The sequence below is a fragment of the Chiloscyllium plagiosum genome, unplaced genomic scaffold, assembly GCF_037043375.1.
Source record: "Chiloscyllium plagiosum isolate Xiang-an unplaced genomic scaffold, Cpla_swu_hap1 HiC_scaffold_9, whole genome shotgun sequence".
Classification (NCBI taxonomy): Eukaryota; Metazoa; Chordata; class Chondrichthyes; order Orectolobiformes; family Hemiscylliidae; genus Chiloscyllium; species Chiloscyllium plagiosum.
In genome coordinates, this window is record NW_028270147.1 from 58,230,403 (window position 1) to 58,255,262 (window position 24,860).

The 24,860-nt window shown below is 39.1% G+C and overlaps 1 protein-coding gene across 1 annotated transcript in view; it reads left to right on the top strand.

Moving 5' to 3' along the window:
* Positions 1-24,860, top strand: part of ankrd13c (ankyrin repeat domain 13C) — a 108,175-nt gene that overhangs the window by 59,019 nt on the left and 24,296 nt on the right. The window contains exons 3-8 of the mRNA XM_087990649.1: positions 1,337-1,441; positions 2,582-2,667; positions 8,854-8,899; positions 9,054-9,120; positions 11,002-11,146; positions 21,835-21,966. Coding sequence (XP_087846775.1) covers positions 1,337-1,441; positions 2,582-2,667; positions 8,854-8,899; positions 9,054-9,120; positions 11,002-11,146; positions 21,835-21,966 — 581 coding nt within the window. The remainder of the gene's footprint in view (positions 1-1,336; positions 1,442-2,581; positions 2,668-8,853; positions 8,900-9,053; positions 9,121-11,001; positions 11,147-21,834; positions 21,967-24,860) is intronic.

A 24,860-nucleotide genomic window follows, 5' to 3' on the forward strand; every position in this document is an offset into this window, starting at 1 on the left:
CCTCCTAGACAAAAATAGTTTTTGTTTTCACAAATGTTGGACCTAAAATGGCCAGAGTGATTACCATGGCAAGTTCAATGCTACCTTAGTTTGAAATTGATCATTTTATCAAAATTGGTTTCAATGTCTTGAAATAAATTAACTGAGTCAGTTATCTAGAAACTCCCATCTCTCAATTTAATTTGCATGGTGTGACAGAGTCACATATTGGATATTTAAAAGGTTGCCTGCAACTCTCGCTTGGAAAGACTATGACGCCAGACTTGAGGTTCCACAAGGAAGCCTTCCTTCAGTGTTTGCTTACAAGAGCAGCAGGAAAAGGGACAGAAATTGACTTGCTTAAAGAAAGGACTGGAAGACTCCGTACTTTTTCTCCATACTTGATGGCCAACACCATGGTAAAGCAAATGAGAAAAACCTATATTTCACCAAGAGCTTGTATCCTTAGCAAAAATTTGCAGAACCAACTAAACAGTTGTGGTTCTCCAGTTCAACTATAATGACTCCAGCACTTGAGACTGTGGGCCTATGCTTGATCTTCCTTTTTATCTAGACTTTACCCTCTTTAAACTTTTATATCTGTATTTGTCATTGTCTCTTTTCCCACCCCCCACCCCCCCCTGTAGGTTAGTAAATAAAACATAATTTTTTCACTCGAGAGAACCTTTTAAGTTGACACCTTAATTTTACTACATTTTTTTTTTTAAAACTTGATAGGCTGTGTGCCAAAACAAATCTATCTTTGCAGCTAATTCAGGACCAAAAAAAGAACTGATTCGCTGGTTACCTGGTTGCAATGTAGATACCATTTTACTTCTACCAAGTAGTTGCTCTTTGAATGCAGAAAACACCGCGTTAATAGCTCACCTCAGTATCACAGTGTGATACTATCTATCCAGGCACATAATTCTGGTTTATACACTGATCTTGTTATAATGAAGCCACTTGTAACATGTTCCTCTGCCATAAGAATTACATGGGAGATATAAACTGGTGTTTCCTCTCTATAAGATGGTTTTGCAGTGCTGTTACCAACTAAATATTTGATTTACAATTCTTGACTTGAATGGTAATAGCTATTTTGAGAACATTGGTGTAAGGCATCATTAAACTACCTCTTTCTTTTTTTTAATTCCATGCACATTTATAATTGCACTATTGAGCACTTCATTGTGATATAATGGTGAAATCTCATTAATTTAGCAAGTTGAAATAAATAAAACTTCTTTTGACTAGAATTTAACCAGACTGCTGTTGCATTCTTGCCACATCAAATGCATTTGGAGCTGGCTATCCTGACTAACTGTACTTCATTTATCTATTTTTCTCATTGCAGAGTGTGCCCACTTACTACTTGCTCACAATGCTGTAGTAAAGGTGAAAAATGCTCAGGGATGGAGTCCACTGGCAGAAGCCATCAGCTATGGAGACCGACAAATGAGTAAGACCATAGACTGTCTTAATTGTTTAAATTTGGAGTAAATTTTGAGTTGGGTTTCTCATGCGCACTACTTCAGCCCAGACTGCTTCCAATTTAATTTTATAACCATTTTGTAGCCTCAGTATCCACAAAAACTAGCAATCTTTTGGAGAATGTGTCTATTGAGTCTTCAGTTATTCGGTCCATGTGTTTGGTATCAGCAAAATTTGGCTATTTTACAAAATGAACAGTGTAACCACGAAATTCTCAATTCTGCAATTAAAGATCCAATATTTTGCATCGAGTAAATTTGTCTCCTACTGATGGAATCTTCATCCTTCATCTCTCACTGGGTGCAATGTTGGATTGAAGCAAAGTTTTTGTGCTCCCTTTTTAGGACAGCTATTGCACAAGTCACAAAAGACTGAGAACAGTGGTCAGTAATTCACTTGCAGTTAATTAGTTCAGGGATTTTGATTTGGCACAGCAGGGTACTGTAGTCAGTTTCATTGGCCTGCAGCTGCTGCTCATGATGACATAAGTGAATGAAGGTAATGGGTTGTTAGAAGGAATTAATGGCACGTAATTACACTTGTGATACACTAATAGCAAAGCGTTGCTTGCAACACCAGAAGATATCATAGATCAAGTACAATATAAAGATTTAGAATTTAAGTTGAGTTTGCACACAAAGGGATGGTAATTAAGGGATACATTTTCAAAGCTAAAGATTAAAGTGGACGGTGACACATTGGAGCGAGTACCTAATTTTCATATTTGAAATATGATAACAGAAGAAGGTAGATGCAATCTTGAATGAACAGAAATAAATGCAGGTGTGATCTTGTGGATGTCTGAGGATGCAAAGGACAGATGAAGTGAAAGCTTTGCTAGAACTGGCTGAAATCGTCTTTCTAATGATTGCTTGGTCTTCAATGTGATTTAAGTTGCACTTTCATAATTGAATGAGTCTAGCAAATGGTGACTATTTGCAGTTATTTATATAAATATGGATAGTTTAGAAATGGTGAGACTATCCATTCTCTACCTGCAGTGTCACTGAATTACAGCAGAAGGAACTGAACCAGAAAACCTCAAAGTTTAATTTTGAGAACAAGGTTTTCTATAGAGCTGTTGAAATATTTCTTTTGTTTATTTTAGTCACAGCTTTGCTACGGAAACTTAAGCAACAATCAAGAGAAAATGTAGAGGAAAAACGACCTCGATTACTAAAAGCTCTGAAAGAGGTAGGCTTGAAATTTTGTGCTTTTGTTTTATAAAAAAAAAGTCAGTGTTCACTTAAATGTGCTACGTCACTGAATTGCCAGAGCTTTAATCTGATATCTTGATCAAGTTTAAGCAGAATATTTATGCAGAGAGGGGTAAGGAGATCATTCTAGTCTATTGTGTACCCCAGTGTTTATTTTGCATTGTGGCTTGACTTTGTCTGTCTTTTTCTTTTGCACATATTTGACTTTTTTTTTTCCATTTTTCAATATCATTTACTGTGAAAACCTTTTATTGCGAGTACTAGACTTTAATACTGAACACTTTAATACTGAGAGGCCTGGATAGTGTGAACATGGAGAGGATGTTTGCAAGAGTAGGAGAATCTAGGACCTGGGGACATAGCCTCCGTGAAGGGATGACACTTTAGAACTGAAATGAGAAATTCCTTCAGTTAAAGGTGGAACTCCTACTGCAGAAGGGTGTAGAGGCCAAGTCATTTAAGTACATTTAAGACAGAGATTCTTAATTTAGCGAGGGGATCAAAAGTTAGAAAGAGACAGCAGGAGATTGGAGCTGGATCAGTCATGATCAAATGACAGAGCAGACTTGATTGGCCAAATGGCCTAATTCTGTTTCTATACTTACAATCTTAAGAACTATGTTCTGTTTTTACTAAAACACTGGTTTTCATTATACTCTCATTTTTAATAATCACTTGTTAACAACTTATTCCAGTTTGCCCTCCTTCCTTGTAGCAGTACATCAATGCAAATGTATAACTATTACTAGCAATTAAGTTGATAACTAACTCCTCAATTAGTGAGCAATGTTCTGTGTTTCATGCACTATACCAAGGGAATTTTTTTAACTTAATGCAGTCTTATATCTTTCTCAACTGTCTGGAGAAGGAAGGATGGAAGTATTGACTATAATGTTTTCTTTTGCTTTCTAGTAAGTTGAAATGCCTTCTATTGTGCAAATCCTGTATTTGGTACCAAGATAGCATTTTCAGTAGTGCGTCAACCAAATTTTAAGACGTGATAACACTGACAATGTGCACTAGTTAAAATCCTTTGAGTCCTAAATGCTATGCTAAATTAGTTATGAAGTTGCTGTTATGACCTGCTCGGGACTGTCAATACATTAAAGAAATCCAAACACCCAACAATTAACTGGCAGAGTTACTTCGCAAGATTTTGCATGTCTTGATAATTACACTGAAAATAATTCATCCTTTAATAAAATGTGTGCTATAAATCTCTAGTTCTGCCTTTTACTCTTGCATCCCCACTCCCAAAACCACTTGCTGCAAGGAGTTTGTTTATGTTATGCAATCTTAATGTTCATTCCTGACAGATGCAAAAATTTTGCCACAGCAGGTTAGAATTTGCTTATTTTCCTTAGTATTCTATTCTAGTTCATTCTTTTGAGGTAGGATTCAAAGCAGATCATTCAAATAAAGGATTGGCTAAGTGACCCTGAAGTGGGTCTTTTACTTATCTTACAACTGCCATCTCTTCAATCTTTAGTCCTGGCTTATTCAACCAGCCCCCATTGCTTGGAAAGCACTGCAGAGGCTAAGTATTTAAGGTGGTTGCATTCTGCCATAAAACACTTGAAGGACCACGGTGTAGATTTCTTCCTTCTGCTGCAAGCTAGAACAAATTGTCCAGTTGCTTTGCTTTCCTTAAAATTCAAGCTGCTGCCATCAGCAAAACACACAATTTAATCAAAACATCCTTTCCAACTAATTCATCCTGCATCACTTTTTCAATAGTGGGTGGTATGATTAAAACAGAAATGCAAGCAAGTTATCATCTTTTTAATTCAAGTCTTTGATTATGTAATTCAGATGAATTATATTGCTAATAGTTTTCTAATCCTTTCTCCAAACTCTTGGTCTGTTACTAGGATGGAGATTGATCATTTTTTTTGTTCACATTTTTTCACCAATAACTTTGATTTTGCACGTCAAACATTGGTTAACTTTTAAGTGTAATAAACCCTGTTGTTGGAAGTTGTGAAGAAGGGTCGCTGGATTGAAACGTTAACTCTGCTTTCTGTCCATGGAAAAAAAAAAGTCAGCATCCAGTAGTTTCTGTTTGTACCCCAGGCTTGTTTGAGTTGCATTTGCATCAAAATTGTTTCTCAGCTTCTTTATCAGATGTTCGTAATTTTGGCATGCACCTAGTTTCATGAATTAAAATTTTATCTCTAAAACATGTGAATAGTTTCAATATTGCATCTTACTGAATGCATTTGAGCAAAACTCCCAAGTATCTATTCCTTCTGGTCTTAGAAACTGACTTTTATCTTAAAATATACCAATAGGAGCAAAAATAAATTAGTAAGAAATTGTTAGTAGAAGCCACTAATATTTCAAATACAAATTCCATATTGAAGATATTATCTCCTAAAATACACTTCCAGAATCATCTAGAAACTGAGAAAGTTAACATTTTGAAGTCTATGGTCTGAAGGAGAGTCAAATTAGACTTGAAATAGAGTTATAGATGTACAACACAGAGACAGACCCTTCAGTCCAACTCATCCATGCCTATCTGATATCCTAAATTAATCTAATTCCATTTGCCAGCCCTTGGCCCATATCCCTCTAAACCCTTCCTATTCATATTTAAAAAGCATATTGATATGTATATGTAATTGTACCAGTCTCCTCCAATTCCTCTAGCAACTCATTCCATTCATGCATTATGCTCAGTATGGAGAAAGTTGTCCCTTTTAAATCTTTCCCTCCCTCACCCTAAAACTATGCCTCCTAGTTCTGAACTCCACACCCGAGGGAAAAGACGTTGTCTGTTTACCCTATCCGTGCCCTTCATGATTTTATCAAACCTCCAGCCATCAGCCTCCAGCCTTCAGCACTCCAGGGAAAACTGCCCCAGCCTATTCAACTGTCCCTATAGTTCAAACTCTCCAAACCCTGGCAACATCCTTGTACATCTTTTCTGAACCCTTTCAAGTTTCACAACATCCTTCCTATAGCACAGAGACCAGAATTGTGCACAGTATTCCAAAAATGGCCGAATCAGTGTTTTGGTCACCATCTTGAGCAACTTCACACAGATCTATGAAGTTTGGGTTTTGCATGAAACACGAGTGACATTTCACAATCATTTAATGCTCTCCAATTGAAGCCATCATTCTAACAGTCACAAGCTATGCATCATCTCTGGATGTGATGCTAACCTTTTATACAGTGTAGAATCATTGATCAGAATTATCTGCTGACAGCTGTCCAGCAGCCATCTTTATTATCCTGATTTACTTCTGTCTGGCTAAGCACTTAGATGCAAACTAGTTCAACTTTTTATGTAAAGTACTGCTTTTCCCACAGTGGACACACTTTCTTTTGTGATATCCTCCATAATATTTATATCCTTTCCTCATGCCTTCATCTATCATCTTACTCTTTTCCCAAATATTTCTTCTTTTGCCCAATCTGCTGCTGTTAATCAGCCTGATATGTCTCAGCATTATATAAAGCCTCTTATGTTCTCTCTGATTTATAGACTCTAGCTGATGACTGGCAAACTTACGAGTTTCTACACATGATACGTTCTCTCCATAAAGCCATTTCCTTTCTCAGCAGTCATACTCTCGCTACAGGGGCCATATATCTGGTGTGATAATGTCTCTGTTACCCAAACACTCAGGATTCAGCTGTTATATCAGGACAGTTACATGTTCTTTACTATTCCTTCTCTCCTTGAGCCTTGATGCTCAAATACATTTCATAAATAACATTAATATAGAGTTACTGTGCCTTCAAGATTTGCAGAATCTCTGCAGTCTAGCATTTCTGCTCTTCAATGAAATGTAAGCTGCAGTTTATAACAATCTTCTCCATAGCAGAGTTGCAACTCTTGCATGAGGTTTGTAAACTAATTCTGTTGCATTTTCATAATTTTATAACCAAGAGGAAAAATCTAATTCCGACAACTGCAGGGAGTGGAAAATACTCTGCCATTTTGACTCATCCACTAATTAACAGTGGCATGTTTTTCTCCTTTTGTTTTTAAATTTATTTGCCATTTTTATTAACTGGCTTGGAAAAAAACCCCATGTATCTCCAGGTATGCCACCCAGAGACCACGTTTCAAGTGATTTGGGTTTAAACATTCCTGCAAACTGCGCACAAGGTACTTAAAGTAGAGATAGTGGTCAAATGGCTATAGCAAGTACAGTAAGGGCATAAATGGCGTTTCTCCAAACACTAATACTGTTACAACCCCTGTCTCAGCTTGCTTCTTAAGTTTCTCCACAGATACTACCAGATCTGCTGAATTTCTCCAGCATTGCTTTAATAAAGCCAAGTCAGCTATCCTGTTGTGCTCAAATATTAAATCTGGCACGTAGATTTCATTTTGACTGACTGAATCTGGCTGATATGGATACAGGTCAGATGGATTTATCACTAGTCAACCTATGACATATGAACATCCTGAATTAAGAGCAGGGGTTTGGCAGGAAATAGGAAGCTTTTAGCCTTTTGGTCTTGTCCTGCCATTTCATAGGATTACAATTATGGCCATTCTGATTGGACCTCAACTCAGACTGTAGAGGAATTGGGACGACACGTTGCGATTTATATAAGGCATTGGTGAGGCCACTTTGGAGCACTCTGTACAGTTCTGGTCACCCTGTTATAGGAAGGATATTATCAAATTGGAGAGGGTGCAGAAAAGATTTACAAGTATGTGAGTAGGATGGGATGGCTTGAATTATGAGGCTGGGTAGGCTGGGGCTATTTTCCCTGGAGTGTAAGAGGTTGAGGGGTGACCTTGTATAACAGTTTATTAAATCATGAGAGGCATAAGTAAGGTGATTAGGAAAAGTCTTTTCCCTAGTGTGGGGGAGTTCAGAACTAGAGGGCATATTTTTAAGGTGAGAGGAGCAAGACTTAAATGGGACCTGAGGGCAACTTTTTTTTTAGTGATGGTGGTTTGTACATAGAATGAACTGTCAGAGGAAGTGGTGGATGTAGGTACAGTTGTGATATTTAAGACATTTGGACAGGTTTAGAGGGATATGGGCCACATGCAGGCAAATGGGACTAGATTAGTTTTGAAAACTTGGTTCGCATGGATAAGTTGGACCGAGCGATCCGTTTGTGCTATATGACTGACTATTTATATAGTATCTTTTTAACAAAGTACCAAAAGTGTGTTGGATTAGAGTAGAGTGAAAATGAAGGCATTTTTATTTGAAATTATTTTGTCCCGTGATTCTTGAAGCTCCTATTTTAAAAATCTGGTTTCAACCCTTCAGCTTTAGGAAACTGTGGTGCTTCATATTTATTCTACTTAAACTCTTTGGTGTTAAATGCTATGATCAAATCTCCTCCTCTTGGTCATCTGCTCTAAGAAGAGCTTAACGTTTCCAATCCATTAGTATTTCTCCTATCCCTGATTCCTGGAACCACGCTCATCAGCTTATATTTTATAATATCTCCAAATTCTTCACCATTCTTAAAGTGTCTCTTACATCTCGCTTTAGTACTATTTTAAGTGTACTTGATTGGCTTTTCTAAAACTCTGGACAGCTTTTTTTTTTAAACAGCCACTTACAAAGCTTTATGCCAAACACTTTCCCAAGCTCTCTTGCCCTTGTAATGAAAACAGAATGCTGGAGAAAGTCAGCTGGTCTGGCAGCATCATTGGAGAGAGAAACAACAGTTAATGTTGAGTCTAGTATGTTTAGAATTGAAGAATCAGTGTTAATTCTGTTTCTTTTTCTTCAGATACTGAGACACCTGAGTTTCTCCAATACTTTTCCAAATCTCCAGTATTTTGCTTTTAGTTATGTTCCTGTACCTTCTTTAAAAATATATAATCATTCTTTCTAATTAAATACATTACTTTTCATTTGTTTGTATTGAATTTCATCTCTTGTTCCTTCTAATCTACTTGCTTCTGAAAGCCTTAACACCGTTAATACACTTATTTCGAGCATTTATGAGGTTAAACATAATTGATTCTAATTCTTCAAACTCTTTCTGAGCTGCATGTACATCGTCCATTACAATAGTATGGAGATCAATGATTTGAATTGTTAAATGCTATAGTTCAATTCATCTTAGTTTATTTATCTGTAGTGATTCTAAAATTTGTGTACCTGTAAATTATAAAGGTGCAATTAATATTCCTTATTGATAAACTAACTTATCTTTTATTTTTAAGCTTGGGGACTTTTATTTAGAACTGCACTGGGATTTTCAAAGCTGGGGTAAGTGTTGATTGTCACGTTCTTTTGACTTTTCTATGCAACTAAAAGTCTTTATTTAAAAATTCTAAAATAATTGAATTTCTTAATCCATGTAACAACCAAGCTGTATTCATCATTCTGTGTCTATTCATCATTGTGTCTCTTTTTATTACAGTGCCTTTACTTTCCAGAATTCTGCCTTCAGATGCTTGTAAAATTTACAAACAGGGTATAAACATCAGGTAATTTGATATCTGTTATTCTTAAGATATAAACAATTAATGACACCAAATTTTAATATACATTAATATACTCTTGAGATCTGGGTGTCAGACAAGACTAGCACTTACTTACTTCCTTGCCATGTTTTCTAAGAATGTACACCACCACCTTGAAATACTGAAATCCATTAGTGTGTGAGGAGTTGAATTGACCTAGTCAAAACCCTGTATGTAGAAGAGGATTGTTTTCCTTCCCATTGCTAACTTTACTGTTAATAAGTTTTCAGTTTGAAAAGAAAATTGCAAAACTAAATTCAATTTCTTAATCAGAGATAATTTTAACAAAACCTCTAGAGTGCTAATATAATGACATAATCACTAGTACCCATGAGTCCATTGCAATTGATCCATCCAGTTAAATTTACAATATGCTTTTCAAAGTTCATTAAATAGTTTTGTTATGGATCAGACTAAACCCCCTTAAAATTCAGGTTGGTCTAGACCTTAACTTTTTTTTTCTTGTTTTAAAAGTAAATATAAGGTGTTGCGTTCGAGATGCAATTTGATTGGTCAAACTATAGAATTTAAAGCAGAACACAATTTATTCAAGCACTAGTTAAAGTACAACAAAAGGGAATTTTATGCTGTTGGAAAACTTAATTTGTAATGGTTACTGTATGTACTATTGTGTCTTCCAATATAGTAACGTCCTATAAGCATCACCTTGACAAAAGGCAAATTCAGAAAATAGATTGCTACAGGAGTTGCATGTGAGACAGTCAGAACCCTCATCTTTTGGCTGGAACTGACAATAGTTTTGATTTCCTCAAGGTGCCAACAGCAAATGCTGAAAGCTAAGCTAAAGATCCTGGTTCTGTGCGTGGGAGCTTGACCATACTCATTCGGGCTGCTTCCATTGTTCCAACTTTTTTTAATTTTGAGAATCCCTTTAGCATGGAAACAGGCCATTCAGCCCAACAAGTCCCCACCACCTGACCAAAAAGCATCCCACCCAGACTCATCCCCTGCCCTGTAATTTTGCATTTTGACATGGCTGATGCACCTAACCTATTCATCTGTGAACACTGTGGGAAATCTAGGACATCCAATTCACTAACTTGCACTGCTTTGGATTATGGGTGGACATTGGAGCACCTGGTGGGAAAGCCACACAGACATGGGGAGAACATGGAAACCCCACACAGTCGGTCACCCAAAGCTGGAATCAAACCCGGATTCCTCGTGCTGGTGAGGCAGCTGCATTAACCACTGAGCTACCATGCTGCTCTTTTTTTTAAAAGAAAAAGGCACCCAAAGCTTCACGTTGTTTATCCTCTCGTAGACTGCTTGGTACTTGTCCCCCAATCTCTAAACAAAACCAAGACAAAACACATCTCTTAAAGCTACAGTATCTTCACAGTTGTTCGCCTTTTGGATTTAGTTTACAAATCTCAATGGCTTCACCCAAATGCTGTTGTCTGAAAGCATCCATCTTTAAAGATCTTTGACAAAATCATACATAAGGTGATGGAAACCGATTGGGGCTTCGTATTTATGACTGCCCCAATGCAGTTAAATCATAACAGTAGATTAATATTACCCATATATAATTTATTGAATTGTACTAATTTTAAAATAGCATGAGACCACCCATTAAACAAATACTACATAGATTATGAACCGCCCCCCCGCCATTGTACAATGATCACTGACTTTCTAGCATTGAACAAAATCATCAAATTATAAATTTTGAGTTGAAGTTTCTCATTCTCAAACCATGCAAGTAAATGTATAATTGTCCAGTGAAACATTTGTATTAAATCGAGATTCCAGAATTTCCTGCATCCAAATAGTAACATTTAACATGAATTATAAACTGCTATGCAACTAATGTATTTTCAGGCTTGACACAACTCTAATAGACTTTACAGATATGAAATGTCAACGTGGAGATTTGAGCTTCATTTTCAATGGTGACGCAATACCCTCTGAATCTTTCATAGTATTAGACAACGAGCAGAAAGTTTATCAACGAATACATCATGAGGTATGTTTTGTACTGTGATTAGCAGCCACAAACTCTGCTTAATTGTAAAAAGAATCCAAGATGGAAGACAGAAGAAAAAAAAATGTGGCTGTAAAGAGCTGCTTTTTAAAATTTTGTTGGAGGTGATTTCCTCTCATTTCAAGAACAGTACTGTTTTATAAGCTGTTGCATTGTTTTGGAACTTTTTGTGGATGGGGGAGGGGGGGGGAGATCAAAACAACAACACTTTGAAAAGGAGAAAGAGACACAAAGGCAGAGGCCACATGGTCAGACATAGAAACCTGCACTCCTGTCTGATAGCAGGGAATCTGCACAGCTACTGCCTTTGTTTGAGTTCAAGTATCTCTGAACATTAGAGTGTGCCTAAGAAAAGAACGAAATTCAAACTGACCATGGAGGAACCTATGTGGGAGAGTTCACTGCACAGGAGAAGTTAAATGTATAGTTTTTAAAGTGTAACCTTGCTGTCAATCTACAATAGTGAATAGAGTGTGTTCTTTTTAGTTTGTTTTATTGAAATCTGTCTCTAAAATTTTAAAAATATGGAGCAGTGTTTTTTTTTATATTTTTAGAGCAATAAGACACTGATTTTGAGTTTGTAGGTGTTTTAAGGAGCAATAATGACCTTTTAGAGTGAGATGCTCTTCCTGTTGGATGTGGGAGATTAGGGAGAGTTTCCATGTTACTGATCGTTTGTCTGCAGGAAATGTCTGGTTGCGATTCCTATCAGATTGCAAGGATTGTTTAGAGTGGGAGTTGGAGGCAATAAGCAATTTACAGGACTAGGGTGTGTGATAGATGGCAGTTACAGGAAGGGAGAAAAACCACATGGTCAGGTAGATGGGTTAACTCTAGGAAAGGTAAGCAATTAGTGCAAGCATCGTCTGTCGCTATCCCTGTTTAAAACAAGTATGCTGTTTTGGAAAACATAGAGGGTGATGGGCTGTTAAGAGAATGGAGCACGAAACCGCCAGGTTTGTGGTACAGAGACTGGCTCTTGGGGGAGGGGGGGGTGGTTTGGTTAGGGGTCCGGGGATGGGACCGGGGTTGGGGAGGGTTGGGGGCTCATGTGGTGTGCTGCTGCCAAGTCTCTTGAATGGAGAGCAGACTTAGCAAGTGCTCGCTTTGTCAATTCCATTAAACTGATAGGAGGTGGGGAATCGTGGTGGTCTATAGCAATGCTGCAGGTTCCTAACACACGTGTGTGTGTGTGTCTGTCTGTCTGTCTGCTCAGAAACAAACACTGTGAGAGACGAGAGGGGGAGCAAGGCAGACAGAGAAAGAAGGAAACTTCGGAAAGCTCCGAGCCCCAGGGGTGAGGCACTGAGTCAATTAACTGGATAATCAATTATCCAAACTAAATAATGCCTGCACATCTTGTTCAGATAATAGTTTCCTCTGTATTCTGAAAGTGGCCTAACCACCGTCCTGTACAGCTGTAACATGACTTTCAACTCCTATAACCATTGCCCTGACCAGTAAAGGAAAGCATACCAAAAGCAATGGATCCAGCACCAATCCTTGTGGCACATCACTGGTCACAGGCCTCCAGTCTAAAAACCAACCCTCCAACACCAACCTCTGTCTTCACCTTCCAGCCAGTTCTGTATCCAAATGGCTAGTTCTCCCTGTATTCTGTGAGGTCTAACCTTGCTCACCAGTCCACCTTTAGGAATAATGTCAAACGCCTTACTGAAGTCCATATTGATCACAAGTACTGCTCTGCCTTCATTAATTCTCTTTTGTTATTACTTCACAAAACTCAATCAAGTTTGTGAGACATGATTTCCCACGCACAAAGCCATGTTGACTATCCCTAATCAGTCCTTGCCTTACCAAATACACGTACATCCTGTCCATCAGGATTCCCTCCAACAACTTGCTCGCCACCAATGTCAGGCTTACCAGTCTATAGTTCCCTGGCTTGTCTTTACCATTTTTTCTTAAGTAGTGGCATCACGTTAGCTAACCTGCAGTCCAACACCTCACACGTGACTATCGATGCAAATATTTCAGCAAGTGGCCCAGCAATCACTTCGCAAGCTTTCCACAGAATTCTAGGGTGGACCTGATCTGGTCCTGGGGATTTATTCATCTTTACGCATTTCAAAACATCCAGCATTTCCTCCTCTGTAATATGGCCATTTTAAGATATCACCATATCTTTCCCTACATTCTATATCTTCCATGTCCTCCTTTACAGTAAACACTGATTAAAATACTCATTTTGTATCTGTTGCGGTTCCACCCAAATAAATTCCCTGGACTGTTCCCAGGAATACCCTCCCTAAGTACAGTTGTAATGTTATCCCTTATCAAAAAAACTATTCCCACTACACTCTTGCCTCCCTTTTTATCCTTCCTATAGCATTTGTATCCTGGAAAATTTAAGCAGCCAGTTCTGTCTATCCCTGAGCCACATCTTTGTAATTGCTATGACATCCCAGTCCCATGTTCCTAACCATGTCCTGAGTTCATCTGCCTTCTGTTAGGCCTCTTGCATTGAAATAAATGTAGTTTAATTGATCAGTCCTACCTTGTTCTCTGCTTTGCTTCTGCCTACCCTGACTGTTTGACTTGCTGTTTTTCCCAACTGTACCAGTCTCAGACTGACCTCTTTCCTCACCATCTCCCTGGATCCAACCTGCCCACCTTTATAAGTCCAAATCCTCCCAAGCAAGATTAGGGCTAGTCAGTATGGCTTAAACTGGCTCAAAGGTAGAAAGGGTGGTGATGGAGGGTTGTGTTTCAAACTGGAGTCCTGTGACCAGTGGTGTGCCACAAGGATCAGTGCTGGGTCCGCTGCTTTTCGTCATTATATAAATGATTTGGATGTGAACGTAGAAGGTACAGTTAGTAAATTTGCAGATGACACCAAAATTGGAGGTGTAGCGAACAGTGGAGAACGTTACTTCAGAGTACAACGGGATCTTGATCTGATGTGCCCATGTGCTGAAAGGTGGCTGATGGAGTTTAATTTAGATAAATGCGAGGTGCTGCATTTTATTGAAAGGACAAATCTTAGCAGGATTTGTACACTTAATGGTAAGGCCCTAGGGATTTTTGCTGAACAAAGAGACCTTGGAGTGCAGGTTCATAGTTCCCTGAAAGTAGAGTCGCAGGTAGATAGGATGGTGCAAAAGGTGTTTGGTATGCTTTTCTTTTATTGATCAGAGTATTGAGTATAGGAATTAGGAGGTTGTGTTGCGGCTGTACTTGACTTTGGTTAGGCCACTTTTGGAATAACATGTGCATTTCTGGTCTCCTTCCTATTGGAAGGATGTTGTGAAACTTGAAAAGTTTCAGGAGAGATTTACAAGAATGTTGCTAGAGTTTGAGCTATAGGGAGAGACTGAAAAGGCTGGGGCTATTTTCCCTGGAGTGTCAGAAGCTGAGGGGTTACCTTTTAAAGAGGCTTATAAAAATCATGAGGGGCATGGATAGGGTAAATAGACAAGGTCTTCTCCCTGGGGTGGGGAAGTCCAGAACAATATGGCATGCATTTAAGGTGAAGGGGAAAGATATAAGAGGCCTAAAAGGGCAACTTTTTTCATGCAGAGGCTGATGCGTGTATGGAATGAGCTGCCAGAGAAATCGTGGAGGTTGATACAAGATTTTAAAAGGTATCTGGAATGGGTGTATGAGTAGGAAGGGTTTAGAGGGATATGGGCCAAGTTGTGGCAAATGGGACAGGATTAGTTCGGAATATCTGGTCTGCATGGATGAGTGGGACCGATAGGTCTGTTTCTGTACTCTAAATCTGACTGTATAAGAGCACTTATTCTTATCCACTTCAGTAAAGACGATGTAAGATTTAGGGACAAATGTTTTCCTGTTTCCTTTACAAGATGTGTATTGATATACACAAGTCTTTTATTGACAAAGTGTAGTAAGGTATTGAAACTCAACAGTTTTGACATAACTCCAATTATGACATGGAGTATTTGGCTTGTGCATCTATGTTCTTGTGTACATAGCAGTGAAAACACAATGATAGCTCATGCAGTTAGAATTCTCTCTACAGCTTATATGGTTATTCACATGCAAACAGAAAAAGCACAAGGATTATGTAATATCTATGGTTCTATTTCAAGTCAGTCGTACATTGAACTAAGCAGCTGTTTATTCATATTATACAGTGTTGAGTAGAATGAATAACTCTTGACCTCAAGCTGTGTGTTTTGTCATTAACTTTTAATGTCTAAGTTGCAAACTGAAACATTTTTACTGTTACTGACCTCATTCCTGATCTTTATCACATTTCCAGTGCATGGAATTTATAGTTAGAAACAAATCTGCAATAAAACATGTAATATTGTCAAATTAAGGAAATGTTTAATTGGAATTTAAAACTGCAAATTCTCTCAAATTAGAAATGTTTTGGAAATAAAGAATTTGATAATTTTCCTGAAAATTTGCTCCTTTAAAACTTATTAAGTGCAAGGACTCTGGCATAGTGGCAATGAGAAGCTGTCACTATTCATAGGCAATGATAATAGGCTGAGAAAAGGAACAATTTCTGAAGTGTGTTAGGGAAAATTTTTCTTAATCAAGGGCGGCACGGTGCCTCTGGGCATGAGGGTCCAGGTTCAATTCTGTCCTTGGGGGAGTGTCTATGTTGAGTTTGTACATTCTCTCCATGTCTGCATGGGTTTTCTCTGGGTGTTTTGGTTTTCTGCCACAGTCCAGAGCTGTGCCAAGTATGTGGATATGCAATTTAGCATGGCTAATCGTGTCCAGAGATGTGAAGGTTGGTGCTGCTCAGTGTATTTCTACCCAGTGTGAAACAAAGCACTGATGGATCTGCTTCTGAGTGAGATATGTCAAGTGCAGGTAGGGAAATGTCTAGGGAAGTTAGTCCTATAATGTTTAAATTGCTCCATGCTTGTTTCCACAGCTAGTTTCAATGCGGTGAGAAGGAATCTTCCCCAGAAGTGAAACCAAAAATTAGTAAGCAAAACTGACATAACACTGGGCTGCCTTTTAAAGAGGTGACATTTTAAGTACATCCAAGATTTTTTTTTAAAAATCCAACCGGGGAAAGCTAGGGCAGCAAAAGCCAAAGCACTCTTGAATATCAGAAATAGAGATGATACATAAAAAGGGAACATATTACTAATGTGAGGTTGAATTTAAATAAGTGAGCATCAGGCTGAATATAGAAATTCTTCAGAGAAGCAGAAGTAATTATAAGTATGAGGGGAAAATTGTATGAGAAGATATTTTGAGGTAAAGGAAAGAATTTAGACTTCTATAACACCCAAATAAAAAAAGTCTACAAAAGGGGTGATGTTGATCTGGGATTGAAAGAAGACCAAACATACAAGCAGAAGGATAAAAAGGATGTGCTAGAACACTCAGGTTTGTTAGTATCTGGGGGGAAAGAAATAAAGTTAATGTTTTGAGTTTGTTATGACTAATCTTTAGAACAGGTTGAGGGTGATTTTGTTGATTTTTGTGTATATGAATTTTCAAAATACCATCCAGTTACTTGCCACAAGTCTAACCTCTATGGATGGATTTGGGGAAAGGGCAAAAATAGTATGGATACAAAATAGTCTGAATGGTAGAAAACATGAGTGATGAATTGTTCTTTTCCCAACTGAAGGTCAGTCAGTATAGTCATATTCCTTTGAATGTTGGTACTAGGATTACTGCTTTTCTTCATCTTTGTTCATGACCTTGACTTGTGTGTACAGGGCAGTATTTTAAATTTGTGCAGATGACACAATTTGAATATACTGTGAGCTATGAGGAGTATAGTCTTCAGGAGAGGCTGGTGGAATGGGCAGACAAGTGGCAGATGAAATTTTAATGTGAGAAAAGTGTGAAGAAATGCATTTCAATAGGAAGAACAAGGTGAAGCATTATAAAATAGTTCTGAAAAGTTACAGAGGAACAGAGATCTGGGGATATATGTGCACAAATCACTGAAGGTGGTAGAACAAGTAGAGAAAGTGGTTAAAAGGAAAATAGGATTCTGGGCTTCAAAGATATAAAGCAAAGAAATTGTTTTGATTTTCAATGAAGCATTGGTGCATTGTCCAGTTCTGGAAACAGTACTTTAGGGAGGTCAGCAAAGATGTGTAAGAATGGTGCTAAGGTTGAAGGATGGTTTGTGGAAGCTCTGGTTATTGTCTTCAATACAACAAAAGATTTAAGATTTTTCATCAGTGAGAACTTTCAACCCATTATTCTAAAATGTCTAATGATTTGAAAGAATCAAAAACCGCAGCATGTTAATTTTAAGGGAGATGAGAAATGAACCATAGTGAAGTTGCCTCCACCAGCTGCACTTTAATATCTGGCATAGACTGTCTTATGATGAAGAGCAATTCAGCTGTGCTTTTGAAAAGGATAATACGTAGCAGTATAAGGGTGTATGGTGCAAAAAGTCCATGAATTTGTCTATCCTTTCTCTCAATCTATCATAATGCCCCTCTTTTTTGTTTCTTTGCTGGTCTGTTGTATTCTTAAATGCACGTATACTGTATGCTTCAGCCACCCCCTGTGATAGCAAGTTTTTGTTTTATTCTTTGGGTGAAAATCGTTCTTGTGCATTTGTTCCAAAGAACATTTACAGCCCAGGAACAGGCCCTTCAGCCCTCCAAGCCTGAGCCGATCCAAATGTACTATCTAAACCTGTCGCCCAATTCCTAAACATCTGTATCCCTGTGCTCCCCACCTACTCATGCATCTGTCCAGACGCATCTTAAATGAATCTACCATGCCTGCCTCTACCACCTCTGCTGGCAATGCGTTCCAGATACCCACCACCCTCTGTGTGAAGTACTTGCTGCGTGTATCTCCCTTAAACTTTCCACCTTTCACCTTGAAAGCGTGACCTCGTTATTGACTTCTTCACCCTAGGAAAAAGCTTGTCTCTATCCACCCTGTCTATACCCTTCATGATTTTGTAAACCTCCATCAGGTCCCCCCTCAATTTCCTTTTTTCTAATGAAAATAAACCTAACCTGCTCCACCTCTCTTCATAGCTAGCACCTTCCATACCGGCAACATCCTCGTAAACCTTTTCTGCACCCTCGCCAAAACATCCACATCCTTTTGGTAATGTGGCGACCAGAACCGTACACCGTATTCAAAATGCGGCCGAACCAATGTCCTGTACAAGTTTAACCTGACTTGCCAGCTCTTATGCTCTTCCAATGAAGGCAAGCATACCAAATGCCGCCTTGACCACTCTATCCACCTGTGCAGCAACCTTCAGGGTACAATGGACCTGCACTCCCAGATCTCTCTGCCCATCAACTTTTCCCAAGACTCTTCCGTTCATTATATAATTCGCTCTAGAATTAGTCTTGCCTAAATGCATTGTCTCATTTGTCTGGATTGAAATCCATCTGCCACTTTTCCGCCCAACTCTCCAGTCTATCTATATCCTCCTGTATTCTCTGATAATCCCTTATGCTTTTTGCTACTCCACCAATCTTCGTGTCATCTGCAAACTTGCTGATCATACCAACAATGCCCTCTTCCAGATCATTTGTGTATATCACAAACAACAGTGACCCTAACACTGACCCCTGTGGAACACCACTGGTCATCTTTCTCCATTTCGAGAAACTCCCTTCAACTACTCCTGTCTCCTGTTGCTGAACCAGTTCTTTATCCACCTAGCTAGAACACCCTGAATACCATATGACTTCACTTTCTCCATTAGTCCACCATGGGGAACCTTATCAAACGCCTTACGAAAGTCCATGTATATGACATCAACAGCCCTTCCTTTATCTATCAACTTGGTCACTTCCTCGAAGAACTCTAAGTTGGTAAGGCACAATCTCCCCTGCACAAAACCCTGTTGCCTATCACTGATAGGCCCATTCTTTTCTAAATATAAACAGATCCCATCCCTCAGTACCCTCTCCAACAAGTTTCCCACCACTGACATCAGGCTCACTGGTCTGTAGTTACCCAGAATATCCCTACTACCCTTCTTGTACAGGGGGACAACATGAGTAAGTTTCCAGTCCTCCGGCACCTCACCTGTATTTAAGGATGCCACAAAGATATCTGTCAGTGCCCCAGCTATTTCCTCTCTTGCTTCCCTCAGCAACCTGGGATAGATCCCATCCAGTCCTGGGGATTTGTCCACCTTTAATAACCTCTAGCCTACCCAACACATCTTCCCTACTTCTGTCAACGTGATCCAGACTAATCAAACTTTTATCTCCAATCTCAACATTCATCATGTTCCTCTCCTCAGTGAACACTGATGCAAAGTAATCATTCAGAATCTCACCCATTCTCTCCGGTTTGACACACAGCCTTCCTTCATTATCCTTTAGTGGACCAATCCTTTCTCTAGTTACCTGCTTGCTTCTTTATATATGAATAAAATGCTTTGGGATTCTCCTTATTTCTGCTTGCTAAAGCTATTTCATGACTCCTTTTAGCCCGCTGATTCCTTGTTTAAGATTTGTCCTACTCTTCTGATATTCCTCCAGGGCCCGTTCTGTTCTTAGCTGCCTGAACCTTACATACGCTTCCCTTTTCCTCTTGGCTAGTCCTATGATTTCTTCTGTCATCCACGGTTCATGAATCTTGCCCTTCCTATCCTTTGCCTTCAACAGGACATGCCTATCCTGCACTGCCTTTAACCTATCTTTGAAAGCCTCCCACATCTCAAATGTGGACTTCCCTTCAAATAGTTGTGTCCAATCCACATTTCCGAGCTCCTGCCTAATTTTGATATAATTGGCCTTGGCCCAGTTTAGTACTCTTCCCTTAGGACTACTCTTGTATTTATCTACGGGTATTCTAAAACTTACAGAATTGTGGTCACTGTTGCCAAAGAAATCCACCACCGCAACTTGTACCACCTGTTCTGGCTTGTTCCCCAATACCAGGTCCAATATGGCCCCTTCCCTCATCGGACTGTTAACATACTGCTCTAGAAAACTCTCCTGGATGCTTCTTACAAATTCTATCCCATCCAGACCTCTGACGCTAAGTGTATCCCAGTCAATGTTGGGAAAATTAAAATCTCCCATCACCACTACCCTATTGCCTCTACGTCTTTTCATAATCTGTTTACCTATTTGTTATTCTACCTCACGCTCACTGTTGGGAGGCCTGTAATACAGCCCCAACAATGTAACTGCACCTTCTTATTTCTCAGCTCCACCCATAATGCCTCACTACCCAAGCCCTCGATAATGTCCTCCTTTAGCACAGCTGTGATATAGTCCCTGACCAGCAATTCCACCAACCCCCCCTTTTTTTTTTTACTTCCCTCCCTGTCCTGTCTGAAGCATCTATATCCTGCAACCTTTAGTTGCCAATCATCATGGTCACTTTCCATGCCCTCTGTTTCATGCTGTCCATGACAAGTGGGAATGTTTTAGTATCCATTTTATCAAAACCCTTTAATTCTTAATCTGTTAGTTCATTCCCTCTGTCATTTCTTGTAAAGACTCCCAGCCTATTTAATCCCTTTTCTGTTTTTTATATATATGCACATCTTTTGTATCATCATTGCAAACTTTCTATCCAGCCTGCCTGGTGCCTCTGTATCCTTTTGTGTAATGTTACAAACAGAATTCCATGACTGACTTGAAGTGGTAGTACCAAGGTTCAGTACAGACTTAATATTTTCAAGTAGAACAGTTATTTTGTTTATCTAAAAGTAAAACCTAGTGATTGCTTTCTTTTTCAAATGGCCTTGCTCACTTCTGGCATAACATTTTTTGTGATTGCTGTATTTGTACTGTGATATCTTTGTTTCTTGATCTCCTCTTCCAAGCAATACATGACCTCCATATCATTCCAACATTGGCATACTTGCTCACAATGATCTTTAAACTTCCTTTGCCAATTATTTATTCATTTGTTTGCAAATTTATTTATGTCCTTATGCAATTTATTGTGATCCTTTTCCGCATCCTCACCAATTAGGTGCCATTTGTAACTTTGGAATTTCTCTGATTCCAGTGTCTAAGTTGCTTATCTAAGAGGAGTGGTTTTATCACGTCTCACTCCTTATCTCTTCTTTGAAGCTAGTTAGAAATCCGTTCTTCTATTGCCTCCCAATTCTGCACTCACCATAACATCTTGGATTTCTTTTAATCAACCTGTTCAAACATGTTATGACTTGTTTGAGATATGTAGGATTTGAACCCGGATCTGCTGGTAGAGAGAGAGAGAGAGAGATGGAATCTTTATGGCTCAGAGGTGAGAATGTTGCCAACTGAGCCCCAGCTGACACTAACTTTTTTAATCTTGGTATTTCAAATAGTCTATTCAGCATTTCATTTAAGGTCTTTGGAAAATCCAAATAGCATCTATCTCATTATCATTATCTATTGTTACTTCAAGAAAGATGACAAGGTTGGGCAAGTAAGGTGTTTAATTTTGAAATTTATTATTAACTTTTTAGATGTTCTATTTGCTTGAGTAGGATTCCATTTTTCCTAAGCGCACAAAGAATTTTGTAGGGTTAGGGGGAAAAGGTGGGTTAATGTACCTCAGAGTTGATTTTAGAGACCTTGCCTAGTCCAATAGGCTGAGAATGGCCTCCTTTTCATAACTGGGATTCTGTCCTAATTGTATACTGTCATTGCCAAAATGCCGATGTTCACTTAAAACCTTCTGTTTCGGTCATCTGCAAGTCTCTAACTATGTAGCAGTTCTATTTCCCTGGTTCATTCATTGATAATTCTTTTCAGGAATCAGAGATGGAAACCGAAGAGGAGGTAGATATTTTGATGAGTAGTGACATCTACTCAGCAACGTTATCTACAAAATCTATTACCTTCGCACGTGCGCAGACAGGCTGGCTTTTCCGTGAGGATAAAACGGTATGACAACTTCTATCTGATTGCTAATTTTCATGAGAGATGTGGTTTGTAATGTGATGGAGAAATTACATTTTCCATAATGTTCAGCTGTGAGAATTAGTGCTTGGCAGGATCCTTCTCATAATAAGCAATTATAATTTAAGCAGTGATCTCTCAAATGTCTTGTACACTATATTACTGGAGGAAGAGAAACTCTGTGCTATTTATATAGTCACTTGGATTCAATCATTTTGGGTGCCTGTTTCAGGGAGATTAAACAATGAAGGAAAAAGTTCTTCATAAAGTTAATTGTCACTTTATTGCTAGTTAAAATTTGTACAGGAGAATACAGCTAAGCTGCTTCTTTCCTCTTGGACCGTAGGAACTAGGAGGAGGAGTAGGCAATTCATTCCAGGTGGTTCTCCTATAACTTGTTTCTACATCATGAATTGGTTGGAACACAATTGCTGAATTTAGACCAATAGTTGTAGAACACAAACTTTCCGTACCTGTATAGGATACAACACTATTTCAGCCCCATTAGTTTAAACAGTGCTGGTATTGCCCAGTTTTCTGCTGGAAAGATGGCATGGGCCCCGTACATTGGTGTTGCACCATTTGAGATAATCATGGCTGATCTCATCTCAGCCTCAACTCCACTTTCCTCACCTGCTTTCCATAACACTCTAACCCCTTACTAATTAAAAACCTGTATCTCCTTTAAACTTACTGAATATCCCAGCATCCTCTGAGGTGGTGAATCTGCAGATTCTGGACTCTGAAGTAATTTCTCCTCCTCTATTTTAAGACTGCTATCTTTTATCCTAAAACTATGACCTATCCTTGTAGTTGTCCCACATGAGGAAACATTCTTCCTACATCTATTATGTCAATCCCTTTCAGCATCTTGCATACCTCAAATCTCCTCTTGCTCTGTTAAGATCCAGAGGGTATTGGCTTGAACTGCTCAAATCTGTCTTAAGACAAACCCCTCCTCTCTCCACACTCTCCTGTGGACCACCACCAGTACAACTAAATCCCTATAATAAGGGGACCAAAATTGTACGCAATAGTCCAGGCATCATGGTGTGCATCTGAATACATCAAATGTAATGAGGATTTAAGCCATAAGGCAGAGTAGAATTGGTCTGTTCACTCCATCGAGTCTGCTCTACTGTTCAATAATGGTTGATTATGTTTCCCAATGCCATTCTCCTGTTTTCTCCCTATAGCCCTTCTCCCTAATCAAGAATCTATTGATCTCTGGCTTAATTACACTGACTTGGCTTCCACAGCCTTCTATGGCAATGACTTCCACAGATTCAACATCCCTTTGGCTCTATATCCAAGGATACATGCCCATCAAAAGGACAGGAAGATGGGCAGAGGAATCACAGTTACCTTATTAGAAAGCAATGAAATTAAATTATATAGCAATTATAGAGTCACCCTCCTGATGAAATGCTCCTGCCCAAAATGTCGACTCTCCTGCTCCTCGGATGCTGCCTGACCTGCTGTGCTTTTCCAGCACCACTCTAATCTTGACTGTCATCTCCAGCATCTGCAGTCCTCACTTTCACCTTTTGTGGTACAGCCGACTACAGAACAGGCAATTCTGGGTTTGGTGACCTACAAGGAGATGAACTTGATTAGGGAGCTTAAGGTGAAGGAATGCCTTGCAGGGTGTCTGTGACCATAATATGATAGAATTCACCCGACAGTTTGAGGGAGAAGATGAAATTAGATGTAAAAGTATTGCAATTGAGGAAACTTAACAACAAAGACGTAATGGTGGAGCTTGTCAGAGTTGACTGGAAGGAAACCCTAGCAGATGAGATGAGTGGAGCAGCAACAGCAGCAGTTTGTAGGGATAATTTGGGAAGCAGAAGGGAGGATGAGGTAACCACATCTGACAAGGAAAGTCAGGAACAGCATAAAGCATACCATGTGGTGAAGGTTAGTGGGAAGCCAGAGGATTGAGAAGCCTTTAGAAACCAGTAGAGGATTCTTTTAAACGAGCAGGAGAAGACAGGAGAGAAATAGATCTGATGAAGGGTTCTATGTCGGATTCCTGATGAAGGGCTTCTGTCCGAAATGTCGACTCTCCTGCTCCTCTGATGCTGCCTGACCTACTGTGCTTTTCCAGCACCACTTTAATCTTGGCTGTACCACAAGCTGAGCCAAAAAATCTCATTCCACAAATTCCATTCTTTAAATCTGCGACCAACCTGATTTTTCCCAGTCCACCTGCATATTGAAGTTCCCCATGATTATTGTACTCGTGCCTTTCTAGCATGTCTTTTCTAGGAGGCCTGTATGTAACTCTCCAGGGTCTTTATTTCTTTGCTGTTCCCCACACATTCTACACCTTTTGACTCTATATCACTATTTTCTATATAATTTTCATTGCTTACTAATAAGGTGACTGTGATTCCTCTGCCCATCTTCCTGTCTTTTTGATGGGCATGTATCCTTGGATATTTAGTTGCTCGCACTGAGCCCTTTACAGCCACATCTGATTACCCACAACATCACACTTGCCAATCTTAATGTGCATCAAAGCTTGTTTTGTATACCATGTGCATTTACAACACCCTCAGCCTTGTGTTGACTACACCCCTTATAGTTGTTCTCTTACCTACTGTACCTAATGCCACCCTCCCAGGCATTGAGTTCCAGTTTGCTACCATTCTGAGGGAAAACAAATTTCTCACCACCTGTAAACCATTTCCCCCTGTCCACCGTGATAATTATTACCAATCTCAAAACATGTCAGTCCTCAGTGTCTAGTATTCCAAGGCAAACAATCCCAACCCATCCAATTCCTCTTTATAACTGGAAGTCCTCCAGCCCCAGACAACATATTGATGAATCTCCTCTACATTCTTCCTATAATTGGAATTCCAGAACTGCAC